Here is a 20,627-nt window from a genome sequence, read left to right on the forward strand (position 1 = left end):
CAGCTGGGTGTAAACACTTTGCCCTGCATGTGTAACCTCGCAAACTCTTTCTCTAGGTTATCTCATTTCATCCTCCTGCTGAGGGACTGGACAATTCAGCATGTGCACAATGAAGACCAGAGACCGGATTCTTTCTTGGAACGCTTTCGCGGACCTGAGATGAAGGATGTGTCAAGTCGGGAGAGCAACACCCAGTCCACTGTTGGCAACCTGGGGCATCAAGGCAGGAGTAAAAAGTAAGTTCCACTCCCCAGCACGGCAGCTCTTATGGAAGGTTGGTTAAGGTGACTCTAAAGGTTCTCACGAATCCAGTGTGGTTTTCAAACCAAATGAAGTATTTGAAAGCCAGTCTGTTCTCCAGTACTGACCTTAATTATGGACTAGCGTTGGCTAAAATGCATTCTCTAGATAGAGCTTACTGATGTATTCCAGATTGGTGCCAAGGTATAACAGCCCAATTGCATGGCTGGTCTTCATGCTGTCAGCAGTTTGGAATGTATTTGAGTCTAACCTGGCGTGACCCATGCCACATCCTGCAACCATACTGCTTATTGATTCTTCTTGCCTGACTTGCTGTGTATTTCCAGCATGTTTGTTCATATTTCATACTGCTTATTGGGTTGTTTATTTCCCATTTTGTGGCATTTGCTACAGCCAGTTCAGCCCACCTACTGTTGCCAGTGTTTAACTATAAGAAATAAAACTCTAATTAAAAACGTTGGCATGAATGTCAGAACTAATGATTTCTATGCTGGTTGACTGAAAACATATAGTACAACTGGGACAGTTGCTCTCAATCTGCCCCTCACGGATGCCAAACATTGAGCTCAAGGCCTAGAGCTGTCGATGATATTCACGGCCAAAGGCGTATGTCATTGCTGCATCTGTAAAAAGGCCAATGTCATACAATCATGTTAGTATCTGACTGCTAATCTTACCAACACTAATTTCTAGGCTCAGATCATGCCATCAGAAGTCAGCATAATCATAAGAACATAAGAAATAGGAGCAGGAGTAGGCCTTCTGGCTCTTTGAGCCTGCTCCATCATTCAATAAGTTTATGGCTGATCATCGACCTCAACTCCACTTTCCCACCCGATCTCCATATCCCTTGATTCCCCTAGACTGCAAAAGTCTATCTATCTCAGCCTTAAATATATTCAGAGACTCAGCACCCACAGCCCCATAATGCCCCAATCATGGAATATGTTAACCGAGAACGACGATTAATAACTCAACACAGTTATGAATCTGTACATTCACAAACCAGTAAAACATGCTGACTGCTCTTTCTTGCTTTTTAGCTTTTTGGCATATTAATGGTGGTTTTCAAAATGTGCGTCACTAGTAGGGAGCTGCACCTATCAGGAAATCATGAGCACGTTCCCCACAATTTTCCAACCTTTCACACTGGCAAGGGGTTAAAAAGCTAGGAGACATAACATCAATTTAGAAAGTTAGAAGCAAATAAGGGAATTCAGGCAGAACTATTTCACACTAAGGGTAATGGATATATGGAATGAGTTACCAAGGAAGACTACTGAAGCAAATAGTAGAAGTGGGAATCAAGAGGCAACCAGATATGTTTCTGGAGATAGAAAGAATTGTTTGATATCTGTGAGAGCAGAAAATGGATTTGAAATCTGCCAAAAAAGGGTATGTTTGCTGGGCCGAATGGTCATGTCCTAAAATTTCCTGCATTCCTAAATTTATTGTAACAGTTAAATTCACACCTGTATTTAAAAATAATGGTTTAGAAATGTAGATCATGAACCGTACAGCTACCTACTATTGGTGCACTTTTGGAAAATATGCCTAATAGCTAAGTGCTAAAACTGAGATGAGGAGAAATTTCTTCTCTCAAAGCTTTGTTAATTTGTGGAATTCGCTGCCTCAGAGAGTTGTGGAAGCTGGGACATTAAATAAATTTAAGACAGAAATAGACAGTTTCTTAAATGATAAGGAGATAAGGGATTATGGGGAGCGGGCAGGGAAGTGGACCTGAGTCCATGATCGGATCAGTCATGATATTAAATGGTGGAGCAGGCTCGAGGGGCCTTATGGCCTACTCCTGCTCTTATTCCTTATGTTCTTATGTTCTCAGTAGGAAAGAGCAATTGGCAGGTTTTACTGGCTTGCAGGTGTGCAGATTAAAAGTTTTACTTTACTGTCTGCCTGCTGTACAACAGTATTGAAGTCAAAGCTACCGGTGTCAAATTCTGAATTGCCACTACATAACTGGCAATTTCAAGTGGTTGCATTTTTTTATCATGTCCTTATATTCTAAAATGCTGCCGCTATGGTTTCCTGACAAATTTCAAAGTCAACAATTGCAACAACAAGGAAGACGAATGAGTAATCTTCTGTTTCACCGCATTAATCCTAGTCAGAACCTGCTGCATCCCCGGCGGAGTTATTAATCAATCCTCGCTCGTCCTTTATTAGTGCAGCTGAATCCTTATCCCTAAAAACGTATTGCTGATCTGTCAAGCAACTGTGCAATTGGAACAGGATTACCCTTGGATCACAGAAGGTCTATTTAGCAGAAGTGAATGAAAATCATTGATATTATACTCCGATGAGAATTGTGTTCGGATCAAGTGGACATTTATTGAGACTGAAGCGTGTTGCAGTAGATGCCAAATACTCTGCAACATCTTGGAAATCTGCTTTGCTCCGGCATGAATGGACTGCTTTGCGTTTATTGAAAACTGGGATCACCTCCAAAGTAAAGAACGGAAAAAAATATATAAGAAAATGAGGGAAAGAGACTGATTTGTGGCATCCTTTTCAGGAAGACATGCTCTTGCTGCTGCCTCTCTTTGAAAGGCCATGAGCGCCCCCTGCTGATCAGCTTTGGGTATGCTGGAGCAGAGTGCGAGCTTTAAATCAAGACTGGATCAGTAATCTCTCTGCCTCCTGTGACGCCTGTCATGTATGTAACCTTCATGTAACTGTAATCTTCATAACAACACTGCATACTGTATACACCTAAGAAATGCACAGCTTGACCACAGGGGGTAAACTTGTGGGAGACACTCCTCACCTTGTCATCCAGGTATATAAAGGAAGGTCCCACGCAGGGTCATCACTTCTTGGTCCTGTGAATAAAGGTTCAGGTCACAGAGTGACCTTGTCTGCAGAATGTGCCTCATGTGAATTTATAGTAGTGTGTAAGGGCATTACATTTGGCGATGAGAAACGGGAATCAACGACTCACGAGAATGGCCACCGGTAGCACAGAGGAACGGTATTGTGTTGGTGAGGACTGGGACGATTTCGTTGAGAGGCTCCAGAAGAGCTTTGTCATGAAGGTCTGGCTGGGAGATGCAGCGGCTGACAAGCGAAGGGCGCATCTACTGACCAGCTGTGGACCTAAGACGTACGCGCTGAAAGACCTGCTCGCACCCGAGAAGCCGGCGGACAAAACCTTTGAAGAGCTCAGCAAACTGATCGGTGAGCACCTCAAACTGGCGAGCAGTATACACATGGCCCGACACCGATTCTATACACACCGGCGTCAGGACAGACAGAGCATTCGTTGCGGACCTTCGGCGCTTGGCCATCCTCTGTAAGTTCAGGGGGGAGATGTTAAGGGATTTCATTATTGAGGGCATTGGTCATGCCAGGATTTTCAGAAACCTAATTGAGACCAAGGACTTGACCTCGGAAGCGGCGGCGTTGACGGCTCTGACCTTCATGGCGGGGGAGGAGGAAACCAATATATGCACGCAACTCTGCTTCCAACATGGCGATGGATCAGGGAGTTAACATTGTAAACGCGACTCAGAACCCTGTAGGCAGGCAAGGGCAATTCGACACCATAACAGAGACAATGGCAGGTTGAACGGACATTTACGCCATCACGGCGGACAATGCGTCCCGGGATGGGGCCATTGACACCCATTAACAGAGTGCTCAAGAGTAATCAAAGAGACAATCAGAGAGGAATGCCTGGTAACAACCCTTTTGTTCACAATGATCTCAGCTCATGCTGGAGGTGCGGGGGCAGACATGCTGCAAAAACCTGTAGGTTTCAACAATTTATCTGTAGAAATTGTAACTTCAGTGGACATTTAGCCAGAATGTGCAGGAAGCCCGCAGCGAAGCAGATGAACCAGAAGAGGGGTCTGCAAGGCAGATTGATGCTTGGGACAAAGCAATGGACGTTGAAGCTCAGCGGGTTCATGTGGCAAACATCCACAGCTCATATACCAAAACGCCACCAATGATGATGAAAGTCCTATTAAACGGCATCCCGGTATGCATGGAGCTGGATATAGGAGCCAGCTAGTCACTTATGAGTGTCCAACAATTCGAGAAACTATGGCCACTCAGAACTAGCAAACCCAAACTAGAACACATTGACACGCAATTACGGACTTACACCAAAGAGATCATCCCAGTGCTAGGCAGTGCAATGTTGGTGGTCACACATAATGGATCAGAGAACCGGCTGCCACTCTGGATCGTCCCGGGAAATGGTCCCGCGCTTTTGGGGAGGAGCTGGCTAGCCAAGATGAACTGGAAATGGGGGGATGTGCACACCATTTCATCTGTGGAGCGAAGTTCATGCTCACAGGTCCTGCAGAAATTTGAGTCACTATTTCAACCTGGTGTCTGGACTTTCAAAGGTACCAAAGTAGTGATACGCATTACCCCGGACGCCAGACCAGTGCACCACAAAGCCAGAGCTGTGCCGTATGTGATGCAGGAGAAAATTGAGAGTGAGTTGGACAGGTTGCTAAGAGAGGGCATAATTTCGCCTGTTGAATTCAGCGACTGGGCAAGCCCCTGTCCTAAAAACGGATAGCTCGGTCAGGATCTGTGGCGACTACAAGGCCACTATCAACCGAGTGTCACTACAAGACCAATACCCGCTTCCAAGAACGGAGGATCTTTTTGCCATGCTGGCAGGCAGCAAGCTGCTCACCAAGTTGGACCTCACTTCGGCCTACATGACCCAGGAACTGGCCGAAGAATCCAAGCTACTGACCACCATCACCACACACAAGGGGCTGTTTGTCTACAACAGGTGTCCATTTGGCATTCGATCAGCAGCCGCTATCTTTCAAAGGAACATGTAAAGCCTGCTCAAATCCATCCCGGAACAATCATATTTCAGGACGACATCCTTATCATGGGTCGAGACACCGAGGAACACCTCCACAACCTGGAGGAGGTGCTATGCCGACTGGACCAGGTAGGCCTGCGACTAAAAAAGTTCAAGTGTGTGTTTTTGGCCCCAGTGATCGAGTTTTTGGGCAGGAGGGTTGCCGCAGACGGGATCCGGCCTACCGAATCCAAAACTGAGGCGATTCGTCGTGTGCCCAGGCCCGGCAACACATTGGAGTTGCGTTCATTTCTGGGACTCTTGAACTATTTCGGGAACTTTCTGCCAAACTTAAGCACATTGTTGGAGCCGCTACACGTGCTCCTGCGTAAGGGTTGCGATTGGTTTTGGGGGGGACTGTCAGGAACGGGCCTTCAATCGGGCGTGGAACCTGCTTTGTTCTAAAAAGCTGTTGACTCTGTACAACCTGTGTAAGAAATTGGTTTTGACATGTGATACATCATCCTATGGGGTTGGGTGCATGTTGCAGCAGAGTAATGCTGAGGGCCAACTCCAACTTATGCCTCTAGGTCGCTCTCCCAAGCAGAACGGGGGTATGGGATGGTTGAAAAGGAAGCACTCGCATGTGTCTACGGGGTGAAAAAGACGCACCAGTACCTTTTTTGTAGAAGGTTCGAGTTAGAAACGGACCACAAGCCGTTAACATCCCTGTTGTCAGACAGCAAAGCTGTCAATGCCCATGCGTTAGCTCGCATACAGCGATGGGCTCTCACGCTGGCTGCATATGACTACACCATACCGCACTGGCCAGGCACCGAAAATTGCGCTGATGCTCTCAGTAGGCTTCCACTGGCCACCACTGAGGGGGCAGCGGAGCAAAGCGCTGAGATGGTCATGGCCGTTGAACCCTTTGACAGCTCAGGCTCCCCCATCACAGCCCGCCAGATCAAAATCTGGACCAACAGAGATCCCCTCCTATCCTTAATTAAGAAATGTGTCCTGATTGGGGATTGGGCGCCCGCACACGGAGCATGCCCTGAGGAGGTCAGACCGTTTCACAGATATGGATGAGCTCTCCATCTAAGCCATGCCCCAGAAGGGAAGGGAAGAATTCATCAGGGAACTCCACAGCGAGCACCCAGGCATCGTGCTAATGGAAGTCATTGCCCAGTCACATGTATGGTGGCCGGGAATTGACTCAGACCTGGAACACTGTGTTCGCAGGTGCACGACGTGTGCCCAGCTGGGCAATGCCCCCAGGGAGGCCCCACTCAGCCCATGTCCCTGGCCCACCAGGCCATGGTCACGTATTCACGTAGACTACGCGGGCCCGTTCATGGGAAAGATGTTCCTCATTGTTGTTGATGCGTACTCGAAATGGATCGAGTGCATCATATTGAATTCGTGCACGACATCCACCACCGTGGAGAGTCTGCATGCGGTCTTTGCGACCCACGGCTTGCCGGACATCCTTGTTAGCGACAACGGCCCGTGTTTCATTAGCTATGAATTCCGGGAGTTCATGTCGGGTAATGGCATCAAACATGTCAGGACGGCACCATTCAAGCCGGCTTCCAATGGCCAGGCGGAACGTGCGATCCAAATCATAAAACAGAGCATGCTCCGGATTCAAGGACCCTCACTTCAATGCCGCCTATCGCGCCTCCTGCTGGCCTATCGGTCACCGTATTCACTCACGGGAGTCCCGTCCACGGAATTACTCATGAAAGGTATACTTAAAACTCGGCTGTCCCTCATTCATCCTGTCCTGTCAGAGATTGTTGAGGGCAAGCGCCAGTCCCAAAATGAGTGCCATGACCATAACTCAAAGGGGAGATGTATAGAAATCGATGACCCTGTATTTGTTCTTAATCACGTTTTGGGGCCCAAGTGGCTTGAGGGTACTGTAATTAGCAAAGAGGGGAATAGGGTCATAGTGGTCAGACTTAACAATGGACAGATATGCCGCAAGCATATTGGATTTTAGATCGATTGATATTTCTCTAAACATTATGCATTCTCCCCATCCCATAAATAATGGGGTTGTAATGTCCTTACTCAATACTGCAAATCAACACGAGGCACATTCTGCAGACAAGGTCACTCTGTGACCTGAACCTTTATTCACAGGACCAAGAAGTGATGACCTTGCGTGGATCAAGTAAAAAAAAGGTTCAGCATGGATACTGAGGAACCTGAGGAAGATCATGAGATGTTGCCCACACCACTGCCAGTGAACGAGCAACAAGAACATTCAGCAGCATGCACAGTCCCTGCGGCCAGCCCGGACAAGATGGGAATCACCACAGGTGACAGAGACGCATGCCAAGGCTCAACAACCAGAGCCCTAACTGCGGCGCTCCACGAAAGAGCGTCGACCACCTGAAAGACTTTAATCTTTGACCCCATAAGGCGTTGGGGGGGAGGTGATGTCATGTATGTAACCTTCATGTAACTGTAACCTTCAAATTATTATTATTGGTAGTCTGTCGTATCCAACAAAGATGTTGATGTGCTAATCATCAATGGCATGTTCATAACAACACTGCCTACTGTATACACCTAAGAAATGCACACCTTGACCACAGGGGGTAAACTTGTGGGAGACACTCCTCAACTGGTCATCCAGGTATATAAAGGGAGGTCCCACGCAAGGTCATCACTTCTTGGTCCTGTGAATAAAGGTTCAGGTCACAGAGTGACCTTGTCTGCAGAATGTGCCTCGTGTTGATTTGCAGTATTGAGTAAGGACATTACAACCCCATTATTTATGGGATGGGGAGAATGCATAATGTTTAGAGAAATATCAATCGATCTAAAATCCAATCATTTCACTGGATTAAACAATATGGATAAATGATGGATTTGCTTATTTAATATGGATTTTACAAAGGTTATACGTATTGATATACAGGTTGAACCTCTCTTATCCAGAACTCCCTATCCGGTACCACCCCTCATCCAGAACCATTCCCGGCCACCAGGTAGCGCATGCGCAGAACTCCGACATGAACAAATTGAAGTCCTTTCTCGCTGCCCATTCCCGCAATCACTGGCCTGACCCCGTGATCCACCACTCCCCCCCCCATGATCTCTCTGCCGCACTCCCAGACCCAAGCCAGCCAGCCCCGATATCTTCTTGCTCAGTACCTGTACCATCCAATTTAACACAAGACCCCTCGTTCAGAAAAATCCCTTATCCAGAGCAGACCAGGTTCCGGGGGGTCCGGATAAGGGAGTTCCAACCTGTATAATATATTCCCATGGATTAACGCTGTGTAAAAATAGTACATTCAGAAATGGAGCTTGAAAGGGTTAACCATTCAAATATCGATCAAAATTTCTAATCTACGCTTATTAAAATGCTGCAGGGAATATATTACAGAAAACAATAGGAATAATTGGATAGGCAAGCTAAATAGACCAATAGGCGTAGAAATTGGACATCATTGCACCCGGTTTATGGGTGTAAAATGGGTAGAACGAGGGCCAATTTCAGGGACTAATGCCTTGCACCCAAAGGATGCCTGAAAGACATCCAAACCACTATTGGGCCATGCGATTTTTCAGGCGTGAGTCCCCTTACATATGTAAATAAGGAGGAATCCCGTCTGTTTAAGGCCCCTTGGCCTATATTCAATGTCGCAGATCAGAGCCTGACCTGCTCCATGCGGGATTCTTAAGCGGTCACTAGGCAACAGGGACCAAAAGGTAAGTGTTTTTAAAAAATTCAAAACAAATGTGCTCCCCCTGACTCCACACACACCATTGGGGTACGGTAGCATAATGGTTTATAGAAACATAGAAAATAGGTGCAGGAGTAGGCCATTCGGCCCTTCGAGCCTGCACCACCATTCAATATGATCATGGCTGATCATTCACCTCAGTACCCCTTTCCCGCTTTCTCTCCATACCCCTTGATCCCTTTAGCCGTAAGGGCTATATCTAACTCCCTCTTGAATATATCCAATGAACTGGCATCAACGACTCTCTGCGGTAGGGAATTCCACAGGTTAACAACTCTGAGTGAAGAAGTTCCTCCTCATCTCAGTCCTAAATGGCCTGCCCCTTATTCTAAGACTGTGTCCCCTGGTTCTGGACTTCCCCAACATCGGGAACATTCTTCCCGCATTTAACCTGTCCTGTCCCGTCAGAACCTTATACGTTTCTATGAGATCCCCTCTCATCCTTCTAAACTCCAGTGTATAAAGGCCCAGTTGATCCAGTCTCTCCTCATATGTCAGTCCAGCCAGCCCTGGAATCAGTCTGGTGAACCTTCGCTGCACTCCCTCAATAACAAGAACATCCTTCCTCAGATTAGGAGACCAAAACTGAACACAATATTCCAGGTGAGGCCTCACCAAGGCGCTGTACAATTGCAGTAAGATCTCCCTGCTCCTATACTCAAATCCCCTAGCTATGAAGGCCAACATGCCATTTGCCTTCTTCACCGCCTGCTGCACCTGCATGCCAACTTTCAATGACTGATGTACCATGACACTCAGGTCTCGTTGCTCCTCCCCTTTTCCTAATCTGCCACCATTCAAATAATATTCTGCCCTCGTGTTTCTGCCATCAAAGTGGATAACCTCACATTTATCCGTATTATACTGGATCTGACATGCATTTGCCCACTCACCCAACCTGTCCAAATCACCCTGCAGCCTCTTAGCATCCTCCTCACAGCTCACACCACCACCCAGTTTAGTGTCAACTGCAAACTGGAGATATTACATTCAATTCCTTCATCCAAATCACTAATGTATAACGTAAAGAGCTGGGGTCCCAGCACTGAGCCCTGTGGCACTCCACTCGTCACTGCCTCCCATTCCGAAAAGGACCCGTTTATCCCGACTCTCTGCTTCTTGTCTGCCAACCAATTCTCTATCCACGTCAATACATTATCCCCAATACCAATCTCTTGTGTGGGACCTTGTCAAATGCCTTTTGAAAGTACAAATACACCACATCCACTGGTTCTCCCTTGTCCACTCTACTAGTTACATCCTCAAAAAATTTCAGAAGATTTGTCAAGCATGTTACTGGATAGTAATCCAGAGGCCTGGACTAATAATCTAGAGCCCTGAGTTCAAATCCCACCATGGCAGCTGGTGAATTTAAATTAAATTAATTAAATAAATCTGCAAGAAAAAGTTAATATCAGTAATGGTGACCATGAAACTGTCGGAAAAACCCATCTGGTTCACGAATGTCCTTACCCGGTCTGGGCCTTTCTGTGACTCCAGACCCACAGCAATGTGGTTGACCCTTAATTACCTTCTGAAATGGCCAAGCAGGCCGCTCAGTTGTGCCAAACCGCTACAACCGAGCACTTTGAGAGCACCTTCACCACACAGAGTGCAGTGGTTCAAGAAGGCGGCTCACCACCATCTTCTCGGGGGCAATTAGGGATGGGCAATAAATGCTAGCCTTGCCAGCATCCCATGAACGAATAATTAAAAAAAAAATAACCCTGCCCGCCACCCTGCCCCACCCTTGGGACTTAACTTTGGATCGCTGCCAGAGAGGCAATCGGCCCAAAATTCATTTCTTCAAATGGGCGAGCAGTCTGTGGAGTCGCGACTTATCGGCAGCTGGCCAAGTAATATTATTGAGGCCAACTTTGGGGCCGACATCCGGCCTACCAGTTGAGGAACCCATTGAGGAAGCATCACTGCCTTTGTGCTCAAAACCAGGTGCCAAAGAATTCATACCCCATGGTCGTCTCCTGCTTGACAGACATGTCTATATCACTATTGTTATATATGTAAACTTGTATATACCCTGTACAGCCACCAGAGGGCTCATCCCCTTGGGAGCACAGGTACTTAAGGAGGCCTCACAGGTTGGAGAGGCACTCTGGTGTCCTGCAATAAAAGACTATGGTCACATTTTACTTTGGGCTCACAGTATCCAGTCAGACTCTTTCTTCATACATAACAACTGGTGACGAGATACAGATAACGAACCCAAAGATGCAGAGAACAATGGGCATCCTGGAGAAATTCTCGGAGGGAGATGATTGGGAAAACTTCGTGGAGCGACTCGACCAATACTTCATGGCCAACGAGCTGGAAGGAGACGCGAACGCTGCCAAACGAAGGACGATTCTCCTCACCGTCTGCGGGGCACCAACGTATGGCCTCACGAAAAATCTGCTTGCTCCAGCGAAACCCATAGAGAAATCGTACGACGATTTGTGCACACTGGTCCGGGAGCATTTGAACCCAAAGGAAAGCGTTCTGATGGTGAGGTACTGGTTCTACACCTACAAACGGTCTTAAGACCAGGAAGTGGCGAGTTATGTCGCCGAGCTAAGACGCCTTGCAGGACATTGCGAATTTGAAGGACATTTGGAGCACATGCTCAGAGACTTTTTTGTGCTTGGCAACAGCCACGAAATGATAATTCGCAAACTTTTGACTGTAGAGACCCCAACCTTGAGTAAGGCCATAGCGATAGCCCAGGCGTTCATTGCCACCAGTGACAATACTAAGCAAATCTCTCAGCACACGAGTGCTGTTGCAAGTACTGTGAACAAAGTGATGTTGTTTTCAAATCGCATCGTACAGGGCAGGCCCCACATGCCTGCAGCTGCACGTCCGCAGATGTCTCAGAGTCCACTATCAAGGGTGATGAATACAAGGCCATTAACACCTTGTTGGCGCTGCGGGGGTGATCATCGTTTCCATTCATGCCGCTTCAAAGGGTACATTTGCAAGGGCTGTGGAACAATGCGACACCTCCAACGTATGTGCAGGCAAGCTTCAAATCCTGTTAATCCTACAAACCACCATGTTGCAGAGGAGGACAGATCCACGGCGGATCACGATGAACCAGAGCCTCAGACCGAGGAGACAGAAGTATATGGGGTACACACATTTACCACAAAGTGTCCCCCGATATTGCTGAATGTTGAACTAAATGGACTCCCAGTTTCAATGGAGCTGGACACGGGCGCGAGCCAGACCATCATGAGCAAAAAGACTTTCGAAAAATTGTGGTGCAGTAAGGCCTTAAGGCCAGTCTTGACTCCCATTCACACAAAACTAAGAACTTGCACAAAGGAACTGATTCCTGTAATCAGCAGTGCTACTGAAAAGGTCTCCTACGATGGAGCGGTGCACAAGCTACCACTCTGGGTGGTACCGGGCGATGGTCCCACGCTGCTCGGCAGGAGCTGGCTGGGTAAGAAATGCTAGAACTGGGATGACGTCCGAGCGCTCTCGCCCGCTGACGACACTTCGTGTGCCCAGGTCTTAAACAGGTTCCCTTTGCTGTTCGAACCAGGCGTCGGGAAATTCTAAGGAGCAAAATTGCAGATCTACCTAATTCCGGGGGCGTGACCCATTCATCACAAGGCGAGAGCAGTACTGTACATGATGAGAGAAAGGGTAGAGATCGAGCTAGACCGGCTGCAACGAGAAGGCATCATTTCACCGATCAAATTCAATCCTCAAGGGAGATGGCACCGTCAGAATCTGTGGTGATTACAAAGTAACTATTAATCGTTTCTCTCTGCAGGATCAATACCCACTACCATGACCTCTTTGCTACGCTGGTGGGAGGAAAGACGTTCACGAAACTGGACTTGACCTCAACCTACATGCGCAGGAGCTAGAAGAATCATCGAAGGGCCTCACCTGCATCAACACACACAAAGGTCTCTTCATTTATAATACATGCCCATTTGGAATTCGATCAGCCGTGGCGATTTTCCAGAGAAACATGAAAGCTTACTGAAGTCGGTCCCGCGCACGGTGGTCTTCCAGGACGACATCTTCTTTACAGGTCGCGACACAGTCGAGCATTTTCAGAATCTGGAGGAGGTTCTTAGTCGACTCAACTGCGTGGGGCTCAGGTTAAAACCTCGAAGTGCGTTTTCTTGGTGCCTGAAGTGGAGTTCCTGGGGAGGAGGATCGCGGTGGACGGCATCAGGCCCACCGATTCAAAGACAGAGGCAATCGAGAACGCACCGAGGCCACAGAATGTGACGGAGCTGGGACTCCTGAACTACTTCAGTAACTTCTTACCGGGTCTCAGCACACTGTTAGAACCACTGCACGCCTTACTGCATAAAGGGGACGAATGGGTATGGGGCAAAAGCCAAGAAAATGACTTTGTAAAAGCCAGAAAAATGTTATGCTCAAACAAATTTCTTGTGTTGTATGATCCATGTAAGCGTTTGGTACTAGCATGTGATGCGTCGTCGTACGGCGTCGGGTGTGTATTGCAACAAGCTAATGAATTTGGGAAATTGCAACCGGTTGCTAATGCATCCAGGAGTCTGTCTAAGGCCAAGAGAGCCTACAGCATGATTGAAAAAGAAGTGTTCGCATGTGTCTATGGGGTAAAGAAAATGCATCAATACCTGTTTGGGCCAAAATTTGAATTGGAAACTGACCATAAGCCACTCATATCCCTGTTTTCCGAGAGTAAGGGGATAAATACTAATGCATCGGCCCGTATCCAGAGCTGGGCGCTCACGTTGTCCGCATACAACTACGCCATCCGCCACAGGCCAGGCACAGAAAACTGTGCCGATGCTCTCAGTAGGCTGCCATTGCCCACCACGGTGGTGGAAATGGCACAGCCCACAGATTTAGTCATGGTTATGGAAGCATTTGCGAGTGAGCAATCACCCATCACAGCCCGACGAGCCAGGGCCCCTTACTGTAAAAAACCGTGTGCTTCACGGGAGCTGGTCCAGTATCTCAGTGGAAATGCAGGAAGAGATAAAGCCATTCCAGCGGCGTAAAGATGAAAAGTCTGTACAAGCAGACTGCCTTCTGTGGGGCAATCGGGTAGTGGTCCCCAAGAAGGGCAGAGATATCCTCAACAGTGACCTCCACAGTACCCACCCAGGCATCGTAATGAGGAAAGCGATAGCCAGATCCCACGTGTGGTGGCCCGGTATCGATGCGGACTTAGAGTCCTGTATTCACAGATGTAACGCATGCTCGCAAGTAAGCAATGCACCCAGGGAGGCGCACGAAGTTTATGGTCTTGGCCCTCCAAATCGTGGTCTAGGGTCCATATCGACTATGCAGGCCCGTTCTTGGGTAAAATGTTCCTTGTGGTTGTAGATGCGTACTCCAAATGGATTGAATGTGAGATAATGTCGGCAAGCACGTCCACTGCCACCACTGAAAGCCTGCGGGCCATGTTTGCCATGCACGGCCTGCCCGATGTCCTTGTGAGCAACAACGGGCCATGTTTTAGCAGTGCTGAGTTCAAAGAATTCATGACCCGCAATGGGATCAAACATGTCACATCTGCCCTATTTAAACCAGCATCCAATGGTCAGGCAGAGAGAGCAGCGCAAACCATCAAGCAGGGCTTGAAGAGGGTAACGGAAGGCTCACTGCAGACTTATCTATCCCGAGTCCTGCTTAGCTACCGCACGAGACCCCACTCGCTCACTGGGATCCCACCTGCTGAACTGCTCATGAAAAGGGCACTTAAGACAAGGCTTTCGTTAGTTCACCCTGATCTACATGAACAGGTAGAGAGCAGGTGGCTTCAACAAAGTGCATACCATCATCATCATCATCATCATAGGCGATCCCTCGGAATCGAGGAAGACTTGCTTCCACTCCTAAAGTGAGTTCTTTGATGGTTGAACAGTCCAATACGAGAGCCACTGACTCTGTCACAGGTGGGACAGATAGTTGTTGGGGGAAGGAGTGGGTGTGACTGGTTTGTCTTATGCTCTTTCCACTGTCTGCGCTTGATTTTGCATGCTCTTGGATACACTTCCTCCACTTAGGGCGGTCTTGGGCCAGGGTCTCCCAGGTGTCAGTGGGGATGTTGCATTTTATCAGGGAGGCTTTGGAGTGTCCTTGTAGCGTTTCCGCTGGTCACCTTTGGCCCATTTGCCAAGAAGGAGCTCCAAGCAGAGCACTTGCTTTGGGAGTCTCGTGTTTGGCATGCAAACTATGTGGCCTGCCCAGCGGAGCTGATGGAGTGTGGTCAGTGCTTCAATGCTGGGGATGTTTGCCTGAATGAGGATGCTGATGTTGGTGCGCCTGTCCTCCCAGGGGATTTGCAGGATCTTGCGGAGACACCGTCGGTGATATTTCTCCAGCAACTTGAGATGTCTACTGTACATGGTCCATGTCTCTGAGCCATACAGGAGGGCAGGTATTACAACAGACCTATAGACCATGAGCTTGGTGGCAGTTTTGAGGGCCTGGTCTTCAAACATTTTTTTTTCCTCAGGCGACTGAAGGCTGCACTGGTGCACTGGAGGCGGTGTTGGATCTCGTCGCTGATGCCTACTGTTGTTGATAGGAGGCTCCTGAGATATGGGAAGTGTGCAGGGTCGCGCCGTGGATCTTGATGACTGAGGGGGCAGTGCGGTGCTATGAGGACAGGCTGGTGGAGGACCTGTCTTACGGATGTTTAGTGTAAGGCCCATGCCTCTGTAAATACGTCGACTATGTCCTCTAGTGCAGCCTCTGTATGTGCGCAGACGCAGGCGTCGTCCGCGGACTGTAGCTCGATGACAGAGGTTGGGGTGGTATTGGACCTGGCCTGGAGACGGCGCAGGTTGAACAGGTTCCCACTGATTCTGTAGTTTATTTCCACTCCAGCAGGGAGCTTGTTGACTGTGAAGTGGAGCATGGCGGCGAGAAAGATTGAGAAGAGGGTTGGGGCAATGACACAGCCCTATTTGCCCCTGGTCCAGATGTGGATTGGGTCTGTAATGGATCCGTTGGTAAGGATCACGGCCTGCATGTCGTCGTGGAGTAGGCGGAGGATGGTGATGAACTTTTGGGGGCATCCGAAATGGAGGAGGACACTCCATAGACTCTCGCGGTTGACAGTGTCAAAGGCCTTTGTAAGGTCGAAGAAGGCCATGTATAAGGGCTGGCGCTGTTCCCTACATTTTTCCTGTAGCTGTCGCGCTGCAAAAATCATGTCCGTTGTGCCCTGTAGGGGCGAAATCTGCACTGTGACTCCGGGAGAAGCTCCTCGGCCACAGGGAGAAGACTGTTGAGGAGGACTCTAGCGACAACTTTCCCAGTGGCTGATAGCAGGGAGATTCCTCTGTAGTTGCCACAGTCGGACTTGTCCCCTTTTTTAAAGATGGTCACGATTACTGCATCTCTGAGATCTCCCGGCATGCTCTCCTCCCTCCAGATGAGAGAGATGAGGTTATGTATTCACGCCAGCAGTGCCTCTCCGCCATACACATCTTATGGCTTTTTCTACCTTGTACAGTGTTGGGGTCTCACAGAGGTGGTGGCGGGTAGCATGCTGCGGGATGGAGTCAAGAACACTTGAGTCAAAGGCCGAGTCTCGATTGAGGAGATCTTCGAAGTGCTCCTTCCAGTGGGCCCTGACTGCCTCGGTGTCCTTGATGAGTATTTCCCCGTTCTTGGCCAGCAGTGGGGTGGGGTCTTGGTTGTTGGGCCCGTAGATGGTCTTGACTGCGATGAAGAATCTTCGCACATCATGGTTGTCGGCCAGCTGCTGTATCTCCTGTGCTTTCTTCATCCACCACCAGTTCTTTAGGTCCAGGGTTTTTTGTTGGACCTCAGCCTTGAGCTGTTTGTAATGCTATTTTGCTGCTCCCGCATTGGGTTGTTATTTAAGGCTCAGAAATGCTGTGCACTCGCGATCTATTAACTCTTGGATCGCCTGATCATTCTCATCAAACCAGTCCTGGTGTTTTCTGGTTGAGTGACCAGGTGAAGTGGTGGGCAGCCTGCAGTAGGTCTGGTCGACCTGAACACGCCGGGGGATGTTGGAGGTGGGGTGGTTGGGGGGGGGGGGGTGCTGGGTGAGTGGTGGTGGGGTGGGGGGGTGCTGGGTGGGTGGTGATGGGGGGGTGGTAGAGGGTGGGGGGTGGGGTGTGGGTGGGGTGCTGGGTGGGTAATGGTGGGGGGGTTGGGGGGGGGTGGGGTGGGGTGGGGTGCTGGGTGAGTCGTGGTGGGGGGGTGGTGGGGTGGGGGTGGGTGTTGTTATATATGTAAACTTGTATATACCCTGCACAGCCACCAGAGGGCTCATCACCTGGAGACCCAAGGGATCCCATAATTCCTTGGGAGCACAGGTACTTAAGGAGGCCTCACAGGTTGGAGAGTCACTCTGGAGACCTGCAATAAAAGACTAAGGTCACACTTTACTTTGAGCTCACAGTACCCAGTCTGACTCTTTCTTCATACATGACAACTATAGCCTGTGCACTGCTATTTATTCATAAGCTAATCATGGGTAGACTGAGTTACGATAAATTTCTGGGATTTATTGCTGCTGGTTTACCCAGGATACTGCCGTTTTCAATCTCATCATCGTCATAGGCAATCCCTCGAAATCGAGGAAGACTTGCTTCCATTCTAAAAGTGAGTTCTCAGGTGGCTGTACCGTCCAATACGGGAATTACAGTCTCTGTCACAGATGGAATGGGCAGTGGTTGAAGGAAAGGGTGGGCGGGGAGTCTGCTTTGCCGCACGCTCCTTCCACTGTCTGCGCTTTTTTTCTGCATGCTCTCGGCGACGAGACTCAAGGTGCTCAGCGCCCTCCTGGATGCTCTTCCTCCATTTAGGGTGGTCTTGGGCCAGGGATTCCCAGGCGCCGGTGGGGATGTTGCTCTTTATCAAGGAGGCTTTGAGGTTGTCCTTGAAGCATTTCCTCTGCCCACCTGGGGCTCGCTTGCCGTGTAGGAGATCCGAGTAGAGCGCTTGCTTTGGGAGTCTCATGTCGGGCATGCAGATGATGTGGCCCGCCCAACAGAGCTGGTCGAGCGTGGTCAGTGCTTAGATGCTGGGGAATGTTGGCCTGATCAAGAACACTGACGTTGGTGCATCTATCCTCTCAGTGGAGTTGCAAGATCTTGCGGAGACAGCACTGTTGGTACTTCTCCAGTGCTTTGAGGTGTCTACTCTATATAGTCCATGTCCCTGAGCCATATAGAAAGGTGGGTATTACAACTGCCCTGTAGACCATAAACTTGGTGCCAGATTTGATGTCCTGGTCTTCAAACACTCTCTTCCTCAGGTGACCAAAGTCTGCTCTGGCACACTGGAGGCAGTGTTGGACCTCATTGTCGATGTCTGCCCTTGCTGATAGTAGGTTACTGAGGTATGGAAAATGGTTCACATTGTCCAAGGCCACGCCGTGGATCTTGATGACCAGGGGGCAGTGCTGTGTGGTGGGGTGAGGTTGGTGGAGGAACTTTGTCTTAAGGATGTTTAGTGAAAGGCCCATGCTTTCGTACGCCTCGGTGAAAATATTGACGATGGCTTGGAGTTCAGCCTCTGAATGTGCGCAGACGCAAGCGTCATCCGTGTACTGTAGTTCGATGACAAAGGATGGGACGACCTTGGATCTAGCCTGAAGGCGATGAAGGTTGACCAGGTTCCCATTGGTTCCATAGCTTAGTTCTACTCCAGCTTGTTGATAGTGAGATGGAGCATTGCAATGAGGAAGATCGAGAAGAGCATTGCTGCGATGACACAGCCCTGCTTGACCCCGGTCCGGACGTGGATTGGGTATGTGGTGGATCGGTTAGTCAGGATCGCGGCTTGCATGTCATTGTGGAGAATGGTGACAAACCTTGGGGGCAGCCGAAACGGAGGTGGATGCTCATAGTCCCTCGTGGTTGATGGTGTCAAAGGCCCTTGTGAGGTTAAAGAAGGCCATCTACAAGGGTTGGTTTGTTCCCTGCATTTCTCTTGTAGTTGTCGCGTGGTGAAGATCATGTCTGTTTTACCCTTAGTAGATGGAATCTGCATTATGACTCTGGGAGGAACTGTTCAGCCACAGGGAGAAGATGGTTGAGGAGGATTCTTACAATGACTTTCCCAGTCGCTGACAGCAGGGAGATTCCTCTATAGTTGCCGCAGTTGGACTTGTCCTCTTTTTTGAAGATGGTCACAATTCTTAAGCACTGAAAGGGGGAGGGGAAGAAAGAACAAAAGTGAATGTCCGTGATAGGGTGGAAGGCAGGAGAGATTAGAGAAACAAAAGAGATGATGGGCCGAATTGAACTGGTAATGATAGAGGTTAGAAAAAGGTTAATCTGGATAGGGTGTGAATGGCGGAGTAATGACCAGCTACCATTATATACAAAGAGAAAAAAATAGAGAAGAAAGAAGAAAAAAACATAATATGGCAGGTGGGGAGTGGTGCAGGGGAGGGAAAGGGAGCCAAAGATAGCCAGAGGTTATGCTCTGAAATTGTTGAACTCGGTTAAGTCCAGAAGGCTGTAAAGTGCCTAAACAAAAGATGAGGTGCTGTTCCTCGAGTTTGCATTGAGCTTCATTGGGACAGTGGAGGAGTCCGAAGATGGAGATATCAGAGTGGGAATGGAGTGAAGAATGAAAGTGACAGGCGACCGGAAGCTTGGGGTCACACTTACGGATTGAACGGAGGTGCTCCGCAAAGCAGTCACCCAATCTATGCTTGCTCTCCCCAATGTAGAGGAGACCACATCATGAACAGCGAATACAATATACTAAATTGAAAGAAGTACAAGTAAATTGCTGTTTTACCTGGAAGGAGTATTTGGGGCCCTGGATGGTGGGAAGGGAGGAGGTAAAAGGGCAGGTGTTGCATCACCTGCGCTTGCACAGAAAGGTGCCATGGGAAGGGGAGGGGGTGCTGGGGGTGACTGAGGAATGCACCAGGGTGTCGCGGAGGGAGTGGAGAGAGGAGGGGAAGGGAAGATATGATTGGTGGTGGGATCACGCTGGAGGTGGCGGAAATGGCGGAGGATGATCTGTTGAATGTGAAGGCTGGTGGGGTGGAAGGTGAGGACAAGGGGCACCCTGTCATGGTTCTGAGAGGGAGGGGAAAGAGAGCAGAGGTGTGGGAAATAGAATAGACACGGTCGAGGGCCATGTTAACCACGGTGGAGGGTTATCCTCGATTGAGGAAAAGGGAAGACATGTCAGAGGCACTAGTGTGGAAGGTGGCATCGTCAGAGCAGATGCGACGGAGACAGAGAAACTGGGAGAATGGAATGGAGTCCTTACAGGATGCGGAGTGCAAGGAAGTATAGTCTAGGTAGCTGTGGGAGTCAGTGGGCTTATAAGTGATACTGGTCGAAAGTCTATCCCCAGAGATGGAGACAGAGAAGTTGAGGGAGGGAAGGGAAGAGTCGGAGATAGACCAAGTGAAGGTGAGGGTTGGGTGGAAATTGAATGCAAAGTGAATGGAATTTTCAAGTTCAGGGCGAGAGCAGGAAATGGCACTGATACAGTCCTCCACTGTTCCAATGAAGCTCAACGCAAGCTCAAGGAACAGCACCTCATCTTTCGTTTAGGCACTTTACACTCTTCTGAACTCAACATCGAGTTCAACAATTTCAGAGTATAACCTCTGGCCATCTTTGGCTCCCTCTTTCTTCCCCCCGCCCACCAATCTTATATATTTTTTCTTCTTTCTTCCTTTTTTTTTTCTCTTTGTCTATAATGGCAGCTGGTCATTACTACACCATTCACACCCTATCCAGATTAACCTTTTTCTAACCTCTATCATTACCATTTCAATTTGGCCAATCATCCCATTTGTTTCTAATCTCTCCTGCCTTCCACCCTATCAC

At 48.8% G+C, this 20,627-nt stretch overlaps 1 protein-coding gene across 1 annotated transcript in view; it reads left to right on the forward strand.

The window, feature by feature from the left end:
- The window catches only part of cnga3a (cyclic nucleotide gated channel subunit alpha 3a), a 57,381-nt gene that overhangs the window by 3,718 nt on the left and 33,036 nt on the right, over window positions 1–20,627 (forward strand). The window contains exon 3 of the mRNA XM_070891611.1: window positions 57–236. Coding sequence (XP_070747712.1) covers window positions 57–236 — 180 coding nt within the window. The remainder of the gene's footprint in view (window positions 1–56; window positions 237–20,627) is intronic.

The sequence above is a fragment of the Pristiophorus japonicus genome, chromosome 10 (assembly GCF_044704955.1).
Source record: "Pristiophorus japonicus isolate sPriJap1 chromosome 10, sPriJap1.hap1, whole genome shotgun sequence".
Classification (NCBI taxonomy): Eukaryota; Metazoa; Chordata; class Chondrichthyes; family Pristiophoridae; genus Pristiophorus; species Pristiophorus japonicus.